At 39.2% G+C, this 16,381-nt stretch overlaps 1 protein-coding gene across 3 annotated transcripts in view; it reads left to right on the forward strand.

Annotated features, from left to right (window-relative positions):
- Positions 1-16,381, forward strand: part of LOC136856747 (fatty acyl-CoA reductase 1) — a 104,631-nt gene that overhangs the window by 82,140 nt on the left and 6,110 nt on the right. For all 3 annotated transcript variants that reach the window (XM_067134834.2, XM_068224952.1, XM_067134835.2), the window contains exon 8: positions 724-981. In XM_067134834.2, coding sequence (XP_066990935.2) covers positions 724-981 — 258 coding nt within the window. The remainder of the gene's footprint in view (positions 1-723; positions 982-16,381) is intronic.

The following is a 16,381-nucleotide window of genomic DNA, read 5'->3' on the forward strand; positions in this document are numbered from 1 at the left end:
TGTAGTTCAACTTAATCTGGAAATAAGTACTACCTAAATTCAAATACCCAGCAAACAAGAAACTGAGGCTAAATCAGTTTTAATTAGCTGAATAAAATAATAATAATAATAATAATAATAATAATAATAATAATAATAATATGGTACACTAATCTGCATAAAATTTCTTTCATATTTAATTAAATGAAAAATAAAACTGGAATGCACTATAGAATTTGCTCTAAAATATTTGCCTTATGTTTACCTGAAAATTTCAGCAAATAAGTATCTCCATAGAGTCCTTGATCTAATTCAAAAGCAAATCCTGGCATTTACAAAATGTAACTTAATTACAATTACTTAGCAAGTGCTATATTCTTCTTGCTTAGCAAACATAACATAATGACATTTATTTCACTGAAACAACATGAGAAAGACATTGTTGCGATAGAGTGTCATTTTCTCAAAAGTAATGTTTTTTCTCTTTCCTGAAGAAATCAGGAAGTAGAAATGTTTGAATATGAATTCCTCAGATATTCTATGAATGTCTGCATGTCAGTGTACACATTTGATACTTTGCTCTTCATCACAGTAAAAATAAATGGACATACCCTCAATCCATCATAATTTTTTATTGACAGTTCTTTATGATCTGGAACCCACATTAATAAGTGTATGTATATGTAATTATTAATAGTTCACAATGCTGAACAATTAATGTGTTCATCTACCTTTTGTTCCCAGGTTATTGAAAATCCAGAGACGTATTTTCAATGCAATCTTGTGTCTCACCTACTTTACATGTAATGACTGGAAATTTGAAAATCATCAAATAATAGAACTGAGTAAGTTCATTCGACCTGAAGATGAACAAGATTTTCAATTTATGGAGGAGAATTTAGACGAGGTTGAATTCTTCAGGGATGCTACAATTGGTTGTCGTTTATACCTTCTCAAGGAAGGCAGTGAGTCCTTGCCAGCAGCTCGACGGCACCTCAAGAGGTAAGACAGTTTGTTTCAAACTGCCTGATTTAAATACCTCAGTGGAACACATTGGAATATGCAATATTTTAATGGAAGAAGCTTACAAGTACTCTGTTTATGTTTATGGTGATGAAAAGGGCAAGTGCAATGTTTAGCATAGAAGGACAAATCTAGAATGTTGTGGAAAAACATTATAATGATTAACATCATGACTATCACTCACAATATTTTGCAGGTTTACTGTGTTATGAAGTTGCTTCTTCTCCTTCTTTTTTCTTCTTCTTGTACCATATCCTCAATAGATGTTGGTTGTCATCAGGGCAATTTGACTCTTGTTCTCAGCAAGTCAGAAGAGAGTAGGAATACTGAATGAATGAATGAATGAATGATGAATGAATAAGCTTTATTTTCTCCAGATCTGTCCAATAAAATACCTAACGGCAGTAAAAAGCCTAACAGATCTATTTGGAGAAAATAAAAATAACAACAGAACAAAATTACAAATAGAAGGTTAGCTGCATCTAAAGGTGCTTCTTACTGAGTGTGTGGCCACCTGTGCATCACTCATTATAACTGCTTTAGCCATGGAAATGCTGTAGCCAGAGCAAACTTCTTTACTTCTCCCCAAGGATGCCGAGTAGAGAGATGTTCCTCCCTCCCCACCTCGGATATCCACCAGTGGGGCAGCCTATCTTATCACTCCCAACCTACCATAACCACCTCACGAGTTAGGTCAGGTCACCTCACCTCACGAACACGTGCGCTCACACCTCTCTCCTTCCCCACCCATGGTTAGTCAGTAGTGGGGAAATACTCCTTTACCTGCACTGACTTGAGTGTTCTAGTTCTTATGTCATCATATATGTTTTGCTTACGTAACAGAATCACACACTACCTAGTTCCTGATCTCTAATCACTTGACATTTTTGAGTGTTTGCTTTTATTACAGCTGCACATCAAATCCTAATTCTATCCCAAAGTCCGGCTCCATGGCTAAATGGTTAGCGTGCTGGCCTTTGGTCACAGGGGTCCCGGGTTCAATTCCCGGCAGGGTCAGGAATTTTAACCATCATTGGTTAATTTCGCTGGCACGGGGACTGGGCGTATGTGTCGTCTTCATCATCATTTCATCCTCATCACGACGCGCAGGTCGCCCACGGATGTCAAATCAAAAGACCTGCATCTGGCGAGCCGAACTTGTCCTCGGACACTCCCGGCACTAAAAGTCATACGCTATTTCATTTTCATTCTATCCCAAAACTTACATAAATTACCAGCACAATTCCATTCTTTCACTAACCAATTTAATATTTTTAAAATTTAGCTTCTCTGACATAAATATAACTCTGTTTTCAAATGTTTCTTTGCACACTGTCAGTAAATGAAAATCCTCTCTTTTACCACCACATAATACACAAACTGTATTAACATTTAACTTAGTCCAGCCCCTATTCGTGTCTGGTATATTGCCAACATTCACCAGATTAAGCCTCTTCTCTCTGACCTCTTCACATCAACCACTTTCACATTCAATACTTGATTTATCCTCATAAGCATATTTAGGATTGCTCTCTTTCTGCATTCGGCCATGAGCACTTGTTCTACAATGTCTCTTGTCTCCTTTATCACATATCTACAGTATATACCATTCCTCCTCTCCAATTCCATCTCATAATAATCCCCTAAGCCCTGCCTTTCTAAAACATTTTTCATCTTATGTACCAAATAATCACCATAATTGCTCTTTTTCTGATACTGGTATAACTGCAGATTTAGACCCCCTTCACCTTTTCTCAATCTATACCAGTAATTAAGCACCCTTTTTACTGTAAAATGTCTATCTTGATAAACTCTTTATACATATCACTTGCATTTGTACTATTGGACCAAAGAGGTAACGCCATCACAGTCTTGCTGAACTTACTCCCTATCTGTTCCAATTCCCCACTCTCTTTTTGCACACCCCAAATCTCTGCTCCATACAACATTCAACACTTCACCACTGTGTTAAACACCATTCTTTGTAGGTATACCATAATCTATGCCCCAAAATTTATTTTCCAATAACTGTATTACTGAGAGCACTGCTGACTCTTTCCATTTGGCATGCCCAATTTGTTCTACCCAACTACCATTTCTACTAATCATCAGGCCCAGATACTCCAGTTTATCTACCAGCTCTGTTTCCTCCCCATTTATTATCCATTTTTTCCTAGGTTTCCTTTTGTTACCTTTCCTTTCTTGAATGACCATTTCTTCGCAAAATTACAAACGTTATTCAAACTTCTTTGCAGGCCCCCAGCTGTCAACGTCAACAATATTACATCATCACCAAAAATCAACCCTGGGATTTCTTGAACCCCTACAACTGGACAGGTCAATTTTCCCTCCCCGTGGCCAACTAATACGTCATTAATAAACAACAGAAAAAGAATTGGTGATAATTTACACCCTTGTTTCAGACCAACTTTCGATTCAATCAATCCACTAACCACCCCTTTCTCTACCCTAATGCTACAATAGACTTTTTTGTATATGCCTTTGATCATTCTTCTCATCTTTTCTCCAATCACTACCCTCCCCAGTCTTTTAAACAAAGCCACTCTGCTCACTGTATCAAATGCCTTCTGAAAGTTTATAGCTGCTATAAACACTTTGGTACCTTCTTTTCTCTTCTCACATATTTATCTATTATTGTTCTAATAATCATTAAAATATCTGTCGTCATCGTCCCTTTCCTAAAGCCACTCTGGTACATTGATAAAATAGAATATTCTTCCGCTGACTTCCTCAACCTGTTAGCTAAAATAGCCATGTACACCTTGCTCAGAGAGTCCAACAAGGTTACACTCCCTGTTTATTGCTTCCATTTGCACTTTTTTCCATGTCTTTTTCCTCTCTAGTAATATTTTCTTAAATTCTTTCTTTAACCTGTAAAACTAAATACCTCCCAACATAATTCCTGTACTCACCTACAGCTCTCATCACTAGTTTCCTCTTCTCCTTACATGCTTTAATGTAGCAACCCTCTCTCTCTTCTCTAATATTCCTTCTACATGCTTTTTGCAACCACAACTCTCCTAATAGGATATTCCTGTATCTCTAAAGCCCTATCAATATTATTACACTCTAAAGCAGCATTGAGCTCTATCCTAATAATATTCTTCATCTTCAAAGTACTAGTTATTTAACTTCAATTTGCCCTCCTCTGTCCATTTGTACATAGGAACTCTCTGACATTTCTCCTTCCCCCTCTTCCTAATACCCTCTACTTTCCTTCACCTATGCACTATTGCATATACTGAGAAATGGTGTGATTCTACCCAATCAACAACCTCAAGCTTCCTTATTCTACCTAACATATCTTCCTAACTAATTACCATATCTGTAACACTTCCTTCCTCTTTCATAATATATGTCACATTTTCTTCCCTGTCTCCCTTCCACCAGCCATGCAGAATGTACAAGTTACCCGCCTCACATAGTTCTAACAACCTCTGCCCGAAGCCATTTCTCCCTTTATCTTGACTCCTTCTCTGTCCCATCTTTAATCCTTTCCCCTCTTTGCTATACTCTAGGCTTGAGCTCCTTATTCTTGCATTCCAATCCTCTAACAAAATGAACCCATCCACTTTGTACTTCTTGATAATCATACTTATTTCCTTCATCAACCCTTCAAAAATACATTCACATATATCGACCCCCTGGATGATTGTATACAAAACCTAAAGACACCTTCTTCGTCTCTCTCCCATCTATCATAAATCTAATCCACATCACCTCTTCCATCTTATTATCTATTTCTGCGATTAGATCACTTATCTCCTCCTTTACTAATAACGATATACCCCCTGATTTCTTACCCCTCCTCCCCTGTTTCTTTCTCATAGTATTCCTTACCACGAATCGTTTCCACGTAAAAATTTTCCCTTCTTCGAGCCATGCCTCGAGGTGGGCCACTATATTGAAACCTCCACCATCTTACTTACTTCTTCATTGCCCAGCTTACTTACTACTCCTTCAATATTCTCTAGTTATTGGCTGCCCTCTATTGTCTCCTCTTTCCCTCCCTTATTTTAATTTCCATCAGCTGTATTACAATAGAGAAATGGGAAAGTTAATATCCACCTTTTCAATACAATATATTACGTGAATGTTTACATTTAAAACATCACGTTTATTTACATTTGGTACCGGTTTCGACAATGTTTGATGTGATCATCAGCCAGGACAACTATACAAAGATATATTACATTAATCGTGACTCCTACAGTAACATTACATTAATAGTATTGAATATAAACATGAATATAATTAAAACGTATATACATATATAAGCTGACAGTCAGTGCGATAAAAAATTGTTTTTAATAAGGTGTACACCTTAGTATTTTAGTTAAAATGTAAACCTTCACGTAATATATTGTATTGAAAAGGTGGATATTAACTTTCCCATTTCTCTATTGTGAATCTTGATTCAATAAGGAACCTGAAGAATGAACTTCTTAATGTTAAATCAGCTGCATTAGTCATTTTGCTTCTAGTTGTCCTCATTCCTCTCTTTCCTCACTGCTCTGTTCCTTTTTGGACGTCTTAATATACACTGACTGACAGAGCAAATGCAACACCAAGAAGGAGTGGTCAGAACTTTATGCCAATTGCAGGGTAGACTGACGTCACTGAGGTATGCTCATGATGTGAAATGCGCCGCTGTGCTGCGCACGTAGCGAACGATAAATGGGACACGGCGTTGGCGAATGGCCCACTTCGTGCCGTGATTTCTCAGCCGACAGTCATTGTAGAACGTGTTGTCGTGTGCCACAGGACACGTGTATAGCTAAGAATGCCAGGCCGCCGTCAACGGAGGCATTTCCAGCAGACAGACAACTTTACGAGGGGTATGGTGATCGGGCTGAGAAGGGCAGGTTGGTCGCTTCGTCAAATCGCAGCCGATACCCGTAGGGATGTGTCCACGGTGCAGCGCCTGTGGCGAAGATGGTTGGCGCAGGGACATGTGGCACGTGCGAGGGGTCCAGGCGCAGCCCGAGTGACGTCAGCACGCGAGGATCGGCGCATCCGCCGCCAAGCGGTGGCAGCCCCGCACGCCACGTCAACCGCCATTCTTCAGCATGTGCAAGACACCCTGGCTGTTCCAATATCGACCAGAACAATTTCCCGTCGATCGGTTGAAGGAGGCCTGCACTCCCGGCGTCCGCTCAGAAGACTACCATTGACTCCACAGCATAGACGTGCACGCCTGGCATGGCGCCGGGCTAGAGCGACTTGGATGAAGGAATGGCGGAACGTCGTGTTCTCCGATGAGTCACGCTTCTGTTCTGTCAGTGATAGTCACCGCAGACGAGTGTGGCGTCGGCGTGGAGAAAGGTCAAATCCGGCAGTAACTGTGGAGCGCCCTACCGCTAGACAACGCGGCATCATGGTTTGGGGCGCTATTGCGTATGATTCCACGTCACCTCTAGTGCGTATTCAAGGCACGTTAAATGCCCACCGCTACGTGCAGCATGTGCTGCGGCCGGTGGCACTCCCGTACCCCCGTACCTTCAGGGGCTGCCCAATGCTCTGTTTCAGCAGGATAATGCCCGCCCACACACTGCTCGCATCTCCCAACAGGCTCTACAAGGTGTACAGATGCTTCCGTGGCCAGCGTACTCTCCGGATCTCTCACCAATTGAACACGTGTGGGATCTCATTGGACGCCGTTTGCAAACTCTGCCCCAGCCTCGTACGAACGACCAACTGTGGCAAATGGTTGACAGAGAATGGAGAACCATCCCTCAGGACACCATCCGCACTCTTATTGACTCTGTACCTCGACATGTTTCTGCGTGCATCGCCGCTCGCGGTGGTCCTACATCCTACTGAGTCGATGCCATGCGCATTGTGTAACCTGCATATCGGTTTGAAATAAACATCAATTATTCTTCCATGCCGACTCTGTTTTTTCCCCAACTTTCATCCCTTTCAAACCACTCCTCCTTGGTGTTGCATTTGCTCTGTCAGTCAGTGTACTTTCCCCCACCTCTCCTCCTGCCTGTTGCTTTCCTTCCCCCACAAATCCTTTAGACTTAAACTTCTACCCATGTTCATTACCTCTCTTCCTCTTCTCTCTTCCCCCTCCACCATAACTCTTCCCAGTGTCGCTCTGCTGCCGTCTCCTCTAATCGCTCTAGTTCTCTAGTTCCCTAGTTCAGCCACTTCATCATCCTCCTGGTCTTCTATACTGTCTCTCCTTACACTACACTGGACTTTACTCCCCTCACATCACCTTCAGCCTTTGCCCCTTCGTCACTAGCAGACCCCCTTCTTGTCTTTTCTTTCACCTTCCGTTGCCACATTTATTTCAGTCTGTTGATAGTTTTTGTCCATTTCCTGCAACTTATATACCGACTGCTCTCTTGACCATTTACCATTCCCAACCACCAGCTATTAGCCTTTGATGTATGCTCTCAGCCCCTGTTGCCTCGTTCTCCCCATACGTCTTCTTAGTACTGTTAAGTCTCTATTAGCTTCACTGCCTATATCCTGCTTCATCCAGACCTTCTCTTCTTTTAGGTTCCCTGCATTCCTTAGAACAATGTCTGCCATCAGGGTAGATAATACCATAATTTTAATTGGCCTACCATCTTTCCCTATCACTTTTCCCACACTCTGAACCTCACCCAATATCCACTTCACTAACATTCATCTTCATTTTGATCTGTATCATCTCAACCACCATACTAGCATCACTTTATCTTTTTTCACAGCTTCTTGTACTCCATATAAAAAAATATTTATCTTCCTTCATTCCTGGATTCCATATGCTACTTCTCTTTTCAGTTTAGCCATTCCCCATTTAACAACTGCCCTCTTTTTTTTTTTGTATTTTTTCCATCTCCTCCTTGTTACTCTATAATTTTTCCTTTATCCCTTCCACTTCCTTCATAATGCACTGCCTTAAGTCCTTTAACTCCTTAAATTGATCCCATATCATTTCCTTTATTTGTTTTGTTTGACACGCCTCCCTTACCACGTCTTTTATCATCTCAATTTCTTCCCACCCAAGGGCGCCCACTGGACCAGGCCCTGGCTTTACCTCCACACCCCTTATTATTAGCAGCACTACCATCATCACTACTGCCACCAGCAGCCCTGCTATTTTCCCTATTGTCTCTCCCTTTATCTTCTTACACATTTCTTTTCTCTTCTCCCTCCATCACTGCCAACTTCCTATCCTCACTCGATACAGCTCCAACGTAATCCGCATCCTTCTGCACTCACTCAGCATATCTGCTCACACTGCTTACTTAAGACTGAGTAGAAGTACTGAATCCATACCATTCTCATAAATTCTGGGGCCAAGATATTTTGTTCTTCCTTTGCTTCTCCTTTCTTCAATTTTACCTCGTAATATAAGATGAAGGAATCTATACTTATCATTTCGGGAGATATTGCCAAAGTACTCTAGTTTCTTCTTTTTGATGTTGTGCATGACCTCTAGCTCTTTGTTCAGGTGTTGGATAACTTCAGTGTTACGTATTCCATCAACCCATGATAATCAGAGCAGGTGTTGGTAGCTCCTCATCCAGAAGGATCAAAGTTTTCTGGTGATGTTCTCTGTTAGGTCCAGGTCTCGGCACTATAAATTAAGACAGAGAATACATATTATCATAGTAAACAGAGGCAGAGATTAAACCTGGACAGGTGGCGCTCATTGATGCAACGTAAGAGGTGGTGTGGGGCACTTTCTAACTACTATGATTGAACTTGCTCTAATAACATAATTACTGATTTTATGTATCATATATTTATGCATTAAGTTTATTAACTCAATAGCATGACATTTTATAGAAAATAAAGGTACATATCCAATACTAATTGGCTTCAAAGCATTTGAATATTATATAAGTAAGAAATTGTCATGAACAGGAATAATCTTTATTAAACACCTTATCTCACTGAATTCAGGTGGCAGGCTTCAATTCTGCTAACTATGTAATGCTATTCCTGTAGTATGTCCCTGGGTGGTGGGGAGGGGTCCTTTCAAAATAATTACGCTACCATAAATAATTATCCTCTTCATGACAATCCATATCTGATAAGTAATTCGTTTACAAGTATAATTTCCTCTGACTCTTTCATTTTCCAGGTTCGTACAGTTTACAATGAGTTGCAACATATTATCATTTGTGAAAATATGCTCCAAGCTTCTTTGGGTGATGATGCACTTATTGCTACAAGTTTCACACCCAGTAGCTTAGTAGCTCTGTGAAGCAACTAATGTACATGGGGCTTGCCCTTTTTTACTAGACCATCCATATAATCTGTATGATTTGTGGTAAATAATAATAAGTGATGTGAAGTGATGTGACAGTGTTGTGGATTTGAGTACCGTACACGAGTTTTTAGGAGGAGGATTTTTTCCCATTTTGTAACACTATGCTTTCCTGTTATGGTCCAAAACCTTGAGAAAGAGGTAAATCATCATCACGAATATTTACTACTTCTTCATTAGCGCTCTGTCCCATATCACTGTTAGAGTCTACTACTTCTAATTCATCTTCACTCTTATTAAAACTTCTTCCTCTTCCACAGACTGTAATAGAGATAACAGCCATGCCTAATACTTGATTACACAAATAGCTCACTGGCTACATTCAACACTGCTGCTGGTTTACTTCGGATGTATGGGACTGGGGGCGTGGGGTATAACGAGACACTTAAATGCACCGCATGACATTAATCCCTCCTTCTAAGAATGAACAACCTTCTCTACATCGCCACTGACCTCAGACAAAAGGCAAGGAATGTGGGAAGAGGTATGTGGCAGCCAAGGTCTTTAAGTTTAAGTGTCGCTCTGCTGCCGTCTCTTGGTATGTCACAAAAGACCCCTGCCACCACTCGCTGTTTCTGTTCAGAGAATTTTACTCATTCTCTTGAATGCAGTTCTTGCTTGTTCAACATTTTTTTCAGCTGTGATCAAGTACGCAGCCAAGATACTTAAAGTGTTTGACTTGCTCCAGTGATGTACCAACTATTGTCTAGTTAACTGGTTTGATATGTTTGATTGTGACCATTATTTTGGTCTTTTTTTGTGTTTAAATGCAGACCTGCTGCAACTCTGTGTTTGATTGCACAGTTAAATAATGTTTGTAGATCAACAGCACCTGTTGCAAGTAGAACAGTATCACCTGGATATCACAGATCATTTAATGTGGTTCCATTAACAATGGTGCCCTCCTTTCTTTCCTTCTACTGCTTCAGAAAATACCTTTTCAGAGCAGATATTGAAGAAGAATGCAGATAGAACACAGACTTACCTAATTCCTTACTTTATTTGAATAGCACAGGTATTGGTGTTATCAAGCTTGACTGATGCGATCTCATTCTAATGTAGGGTGGCAATAATTTAGGTCAACAAACTTGACCATGTCGGTCATTAATTGGTCCGTACTGACTCATAATAATAATGTACAACTGGTGATTGTTTGTATACTTGAGTATACTTTCCGTTAATGGCTGGCCGGCGAGCGGATAGGTTTCCTCCGCTTTATCAATATTACTAGAGGAGCATTTGCCGAAACATAACGGGAGGTTTGTTCCGCTCTGATTCAGAAAGCCTGGTCCTGCAACAATTGAGCAAACATCTTCTGCCCTGATGGCACATACATGGCTAAAATGTTTAATATGTATACAATGACGAACATATCAATGCAACCTATAAGGATATTAACTTCAAAGGATGTCAAACTGGACATTAAAATGGTAGATTCCTAGTGGCAGCAACAATACAAGCAGTGACAAGGTACATTTTATCAGTGGCTGACTCAGCTAATGGATCCATCCAGGGTGATGATACACATTGTAAGAGTGTAAAGGATAGGAGGAATGAGCGGATGATTCAAGAGTGTTTCTAAATATGTTCCATGTCTTACGTGTTGGGTTACAACCAGCATTATTATACATAAAGCAGTAAAGTGTACATATAGTGACTAGTGTTGAGGTTAAACAGGAAAATGCTCAATGTTAATGTGATGAGATGTTGTATCTTGAGACTTGGATAAGGTAGATTTTGATGTAAATACGCTAACGAAGGGAGTTAAGGCTCCCAAAACATGTACGTATAAATTATTCAAATATTAATAATATATTGACAGGGCGGACCAAACAATCACCTGTTGTACAATAATTTGGATGTGTCTACCATCCAGGTCTATTGGAATAGGGATGAAATTAATGTCAACCATTCACAAGGGATCAATCCATTGGTGTATGCTAGATGGAATAACTGTATCAGGATATCCAATGATTGGTCTTTTTAAAGAATTTTTTATATTTCTATAGGTATACCATCAGGTCCAGGTGCTTTTCTGTTCTTTTTTAGTTTTTGAGTGCACTGACCTCAGTGACCTGGCAAGTTATTAATGGTGCTTCATCTGTATCACAAACAGAATGATATGGTCCTCTATTATCATGGAAAAGGTCAGTCTCATAGACTTTGCTGCTGTTCATACTTCCTTTATTTTATGATGACCTTCCCTTGATTCTTGTATAAGAGTCCATTTGTCATCCTAACCTGTAACTCTGCATCTTCTTTTAATCTTTTTTTGCATGTTCAAAGTGTCATGCTTAGATTCACATTCTTCTATGTCCTTACACTGGCTATCCAGCCATTTAATATTTGCTCTTCTGATCATCTGACATATTTTGGTCTGGAGTTGTTTATATTTTTCCCAGTTGTTGTTTCTTTTTACCAGCCTCCATTGGTCTATCAAATCCAAGGATTTTGTCCATCATCCATGTGTATATTCTAACCCATTTGTCTTGAATTAGATGATGATTTCCTGTATCTACTACAAATATTTTGAATGAATTCCAACTGCCCCTGCAATGTCTTTCAGAATTTTGTTCTGGTTGGATAGCTGCTCACTGAGGTCATTCAGTATTTTTCTCTCCATGTTTGCATCTTGGAGTTTTGCAGTATCAAGTTTAGGACTAACACATTTTTAATTTCAGCTTAATTTTAGTGACAAAGGGAATATGATCCAATGAAACATCACCACCATGTTAAGTAATCTATCTGATTCCTCGCAATCATTGACTCAATTTTAGCATTTGATTTCCCGGTGTACTGGTAACTTTTGTAAAGTTTTTGTTGCAACAAAGCTGTCCTGTTGACAAAATTGAAGAAACCTGTCCCCCGCGATCATTTCTCTCACCTAAACCATAATTGCCAATTCTATCCTCGCATACAATATTTCCCACTTTTGAAGTATCTCCTGATCCTGCAAACAGTGAATCAAGTGAATGTAAAGAAAACGTTGCAAGTGCCGAAGTAGGTACTGGTATTTCAGTTCAAGGGGGAAACAGTTCTGACGATGATAGACCCGTGATTGTTGGACATTAACTAAGAAAAATTATTCTTTTGAGGAAACAAGTTGTTTTACGCAAAAAATAAACTGCTAGGTTGTAAAGTTTGCCAAGATGTTACAAGTTTAGGACCAGAAAAACAGATGGGAGTGAGAAGTTCTTCAGAGTGAGCCAGTCGTAAAATCAGTACTTTTTAAGAAGGTCATAAAAAATTAATGTTGTTGAGGAAAAAGATTTATGACCATACAGAAAGTGCAGCCCACAGAGAAGCTTTGAAAATTAAACAACAACTGAACAGGAAGCTTTGAGAAAAGTGTGTTTGAATGCACTGTCTCTTGTAAAAGAAGTTACTGCTAAGTTTAGACTGCTTATAAATGGCAAGAAAAACAATCACTCAACAACTTTAAAGTTTAAAAAAACTTCAGGAGCTTAATGGTGTAGATAAGGATTGCATTCTTCACTCCACCAATGCCTGCATTAATAAACCGGGGTAAGTGGAACCGCATATTTATATAGTTGACATTCTATTTGCAAGTGTACATTGATTTGCCATTCAATTTTATTAACATTCTATATACTGGTTCAGAAAAGGATGCTCTAAGTTCAGATGAATTAAAATGCAGACATATTTTAATGGTTTCCATTCTGGAACGCAAAACATAAATCTTGGTCAGCGTTTACACTTGCCCCGATGCTTGGGGAAAGTGGAACCTAAGGCCTGTTAATGTACCATATATCACAGAAATATCATTGGGGTAAGTGGAAATAATTCAATGTGACATACAATACTAGTAGAAATGTAATTTCTCCTTAATTTTCATACATTTCATATATTTAACCAACATTATAAGAATCAAATGAGATATCAAATTTGAATGTGCCTCGCTTCTCAAATGCTGGAGGTGGTAGATATAAAAAAATTTCCTCAGGTTGAATTATACTCTTGTCCTCAATGTTGGGCCAATGAAATGTTGATGTTGAGCGAATTCTCCGAGCAAATTTCACTTCCAGACATGGCTCCTTTTCTGTCAGCTGTCCAACATACATTTTGATTTTTTTCTTATGACAAAATTTTGTAAGAATCCAATCACCCACCTGCGCTGTTGATAAATCTCTCTGCATTACATTTGTGAAGTTATGTTCATCATCTATTTCTTTGATTTCGTCTTCCAGTTCAAAATCGTCCAAGTCATTTGTGCATTCTTCAGCATTATCTTCGTCACTACTTTCCTCATGATTCACTGTTGTCTTTTTGGGTTTTTTCACTTGCTTTTCAGACTTTATCCTTTCACTTTCTTTCAGCTTTAGAAATGCCTCCTCTGACGTGATAACTTCTGCCCCTCCACAGATTCTTTTTCTTCCATGAGTGACTCTTGCTGCTTGTTTTACTTGCTCTAGAAGCAACTCTTCAAATGAGACCCTTTGTGTGCTTGATGTTGATACTGGGAAAGCAATATCATTTGAATCCGATGTTGATGGCCGAGCTGGGGGAGTTTTTTCATTAGATACTGATAATGGCAGAGCTTGGGGAATTTCTTCACATGACACTTCTGATGTCAAAGATGGAAGAACTTCTGCAAGGGTAATTGTTGATGACTGATGCGTTACATTACTTTGACCTTGCTGCAAACCTAACCATCTCCTATAGACTTGCGGTTCATAACTTTCTTCCGGGATTACTGCACTGGAATATGGAAATACCCCAGCCTTTTCAAATCCACTCCGTAGAATAGTAGGATCTAGTTCTGACCAAATTCTTGATATGATGGATGCAAACGTTGATTTTGGTAACTTATAACCATAATTTTTTCGTTGCCACTTAATGAGTTCTTTGTCCCACTTTAATTTCAAGGGCTTGAATACACTTAGGTCCATTGGCTGGAGAACATGGCTTGTGTGTGGTGGTAACTTCAATATCACTACATTCTCTTGTTTAGCTCTTTGAACAAGAGAGATACCAAGGTGTGAACTATGGCCATCATAGATCAAAATTACTGGTCTTTCAGAGGGAATATTCTTTAAGAAATTGTTCTCAAAGAAGTTATTGAATGTGTTAGTTTCCATCCATCCATTTTTCGTAGCTGCATAAGTCATGCCAGGATACTCTTCTCCTTCTTTTGCAATCCATGAGTCCCATACATTCTTCCCCTTGAATACAATTAGTGGTGGCAGTTTCCCTCCAGCAGCATTTCCTCCCATTAACACTGTGATATTTTCTTTCCCGGGACCACTTGTTACTCTATGGGCAGCAGTTCCTTTTTCACCTACGACCTTGATTCTATTTGGGTCCAAACAGAAACTGGTTTCGTCGGTGTTATAAATCTGCGACGGAGGAACGCCATCGGTGACTTCTTTCAGGAGTTTAAAATAGGTTGAAATGACAAAAGGGTCCATACTTCTTTTTCTAGCTACTTCTACACTTTGAGGTTTCTTCTGGCTCAGATTAAATGTCTTCTTGAACCTGCTGAAATAATCGTCACCTGGTACTCCATTCTTGAACGGGGTCACAATATTATTTTCATTTACATAGCGTCCTATGGTGTCTAAAACTTCTCTTTTTGAGAGACCAAAACCCCACTTCTCCATTGTTTTGATACCATCAGCAATTATCTTCTCTTCTTCATAAGGGATAGCAGTAGGTCTACCCATAGTCACACTTTTAACACCTCTTTGTCCTTTGACATGTTTAAATAATGTTGGTTTAGGTATTTTGTATGTTTTTGCAGCCCTATATAATGTTAATTGTCCACTTTTAACTAAGCTCACAGCAATCTTCAGATCATCCTTGGAATATGATGGAGGTTGAGTTTTACGAACGTATGTACGCACCATTTCTGGAACAAATGGAACAAGTAGTTTGATTACTAACTTGATGGGGGAAGTGGAACCTAATGGGTTGCACTTACCCCAGTGACAATTTAATCTGGGGCAAGAGGAACTTATACTTATTTCACTCATAGTACCCAAATTTCATCTACTACACTATTACAGCATGTTAAGATATTATTTAAATCATACTTACTGGTTTAACCTTAAAAAAAATCTCTACACTTCTTGCCGTAGCAATCGTAAAACCATATGTCGCACTAGCTCGCACTAGGAGTGTAAATGACGCACATCCAAAGAGTAGTGTATTACAGCTTTACTGCCGAGAGTTTTGGGTATGTAGCAATTCCCGCATGTTATCAAAAGTAGCAAGATGAAATTCTCGCAAGTAACGCCACTTCATATATATTCTCCATGCGACAATAGCCATGGGTTCCACTTCCCCCAAATTTACACTTACCCCGGTGTACCTTAACCACATTTGCAATGAAACTAGGAAAATTGTAGTCAATCAAATTCTCAATTGCTAAAACAAAATTTCCTTTATCATCAACATTTTAATCACTTTAATTATCAAAAATGCTTTAATAATAGTTTGTATTCCTTTGGTATTACCTGAGTTGTCTGTTCTGGGGAACCTTTTCCTTGATTTGATAGAAAGTAATGATGTAACTGCCAAACGGATTTTCTGTTTACTTGAAAGCCTTAAAATGTCAGAGGACTATATAAAGGTTTACCTTCTGTCTGTCACTTGTGATGTTTGGTGCATGTAGTGGTGTTAGTAAATTACTACCAGATAGATTTCTAAATGTTATTGTGTGGCACTGTGCCAATCATCACTTAAAATTATCCATTAATGATACAATAAGTAGTACGGCTACAGTGAACAGATTTGTGAGTTGTGTGGACAAACTATGTGTAATATAATATGCTTCTCCAAAACAAGTGAAAGGTACTGCAGGACTGTGTAACAACATCAGATTTGCAGCTCCTGAAAATAGGAAGAACTTGAGAACAATTACCTTCATTGTGATGCTTTCTTTTATTGTATTGAATGTGACGGCGCTTCCTTTTAATGATGATTTGGATATTTTGTGCAAGAACAAAGCAGCAGCTGAATATCTTACAGATCTGGTAACAACTTCGAAATAAATACTGTGAAACATAAGACCATATTGATATGCAAAGGTCAGCTGATCACCTCTGCTCTCACAACTCTGGA

This window comes from Anabrus simplex, chromosome 1 (assembly GCF_040414725.1).
Source record: "Anabrus simplex isolate iqAnaSimp1 chromosome 1, ASM4041472v1, whole genome shotgun sequence".
NCBI classification, from domain to species: Eukaryota; Metazoa; Arthropoda; class Insecta; order Orthoptera; family Tettigoniidae; genus Anabrus; species Anabrus simplex.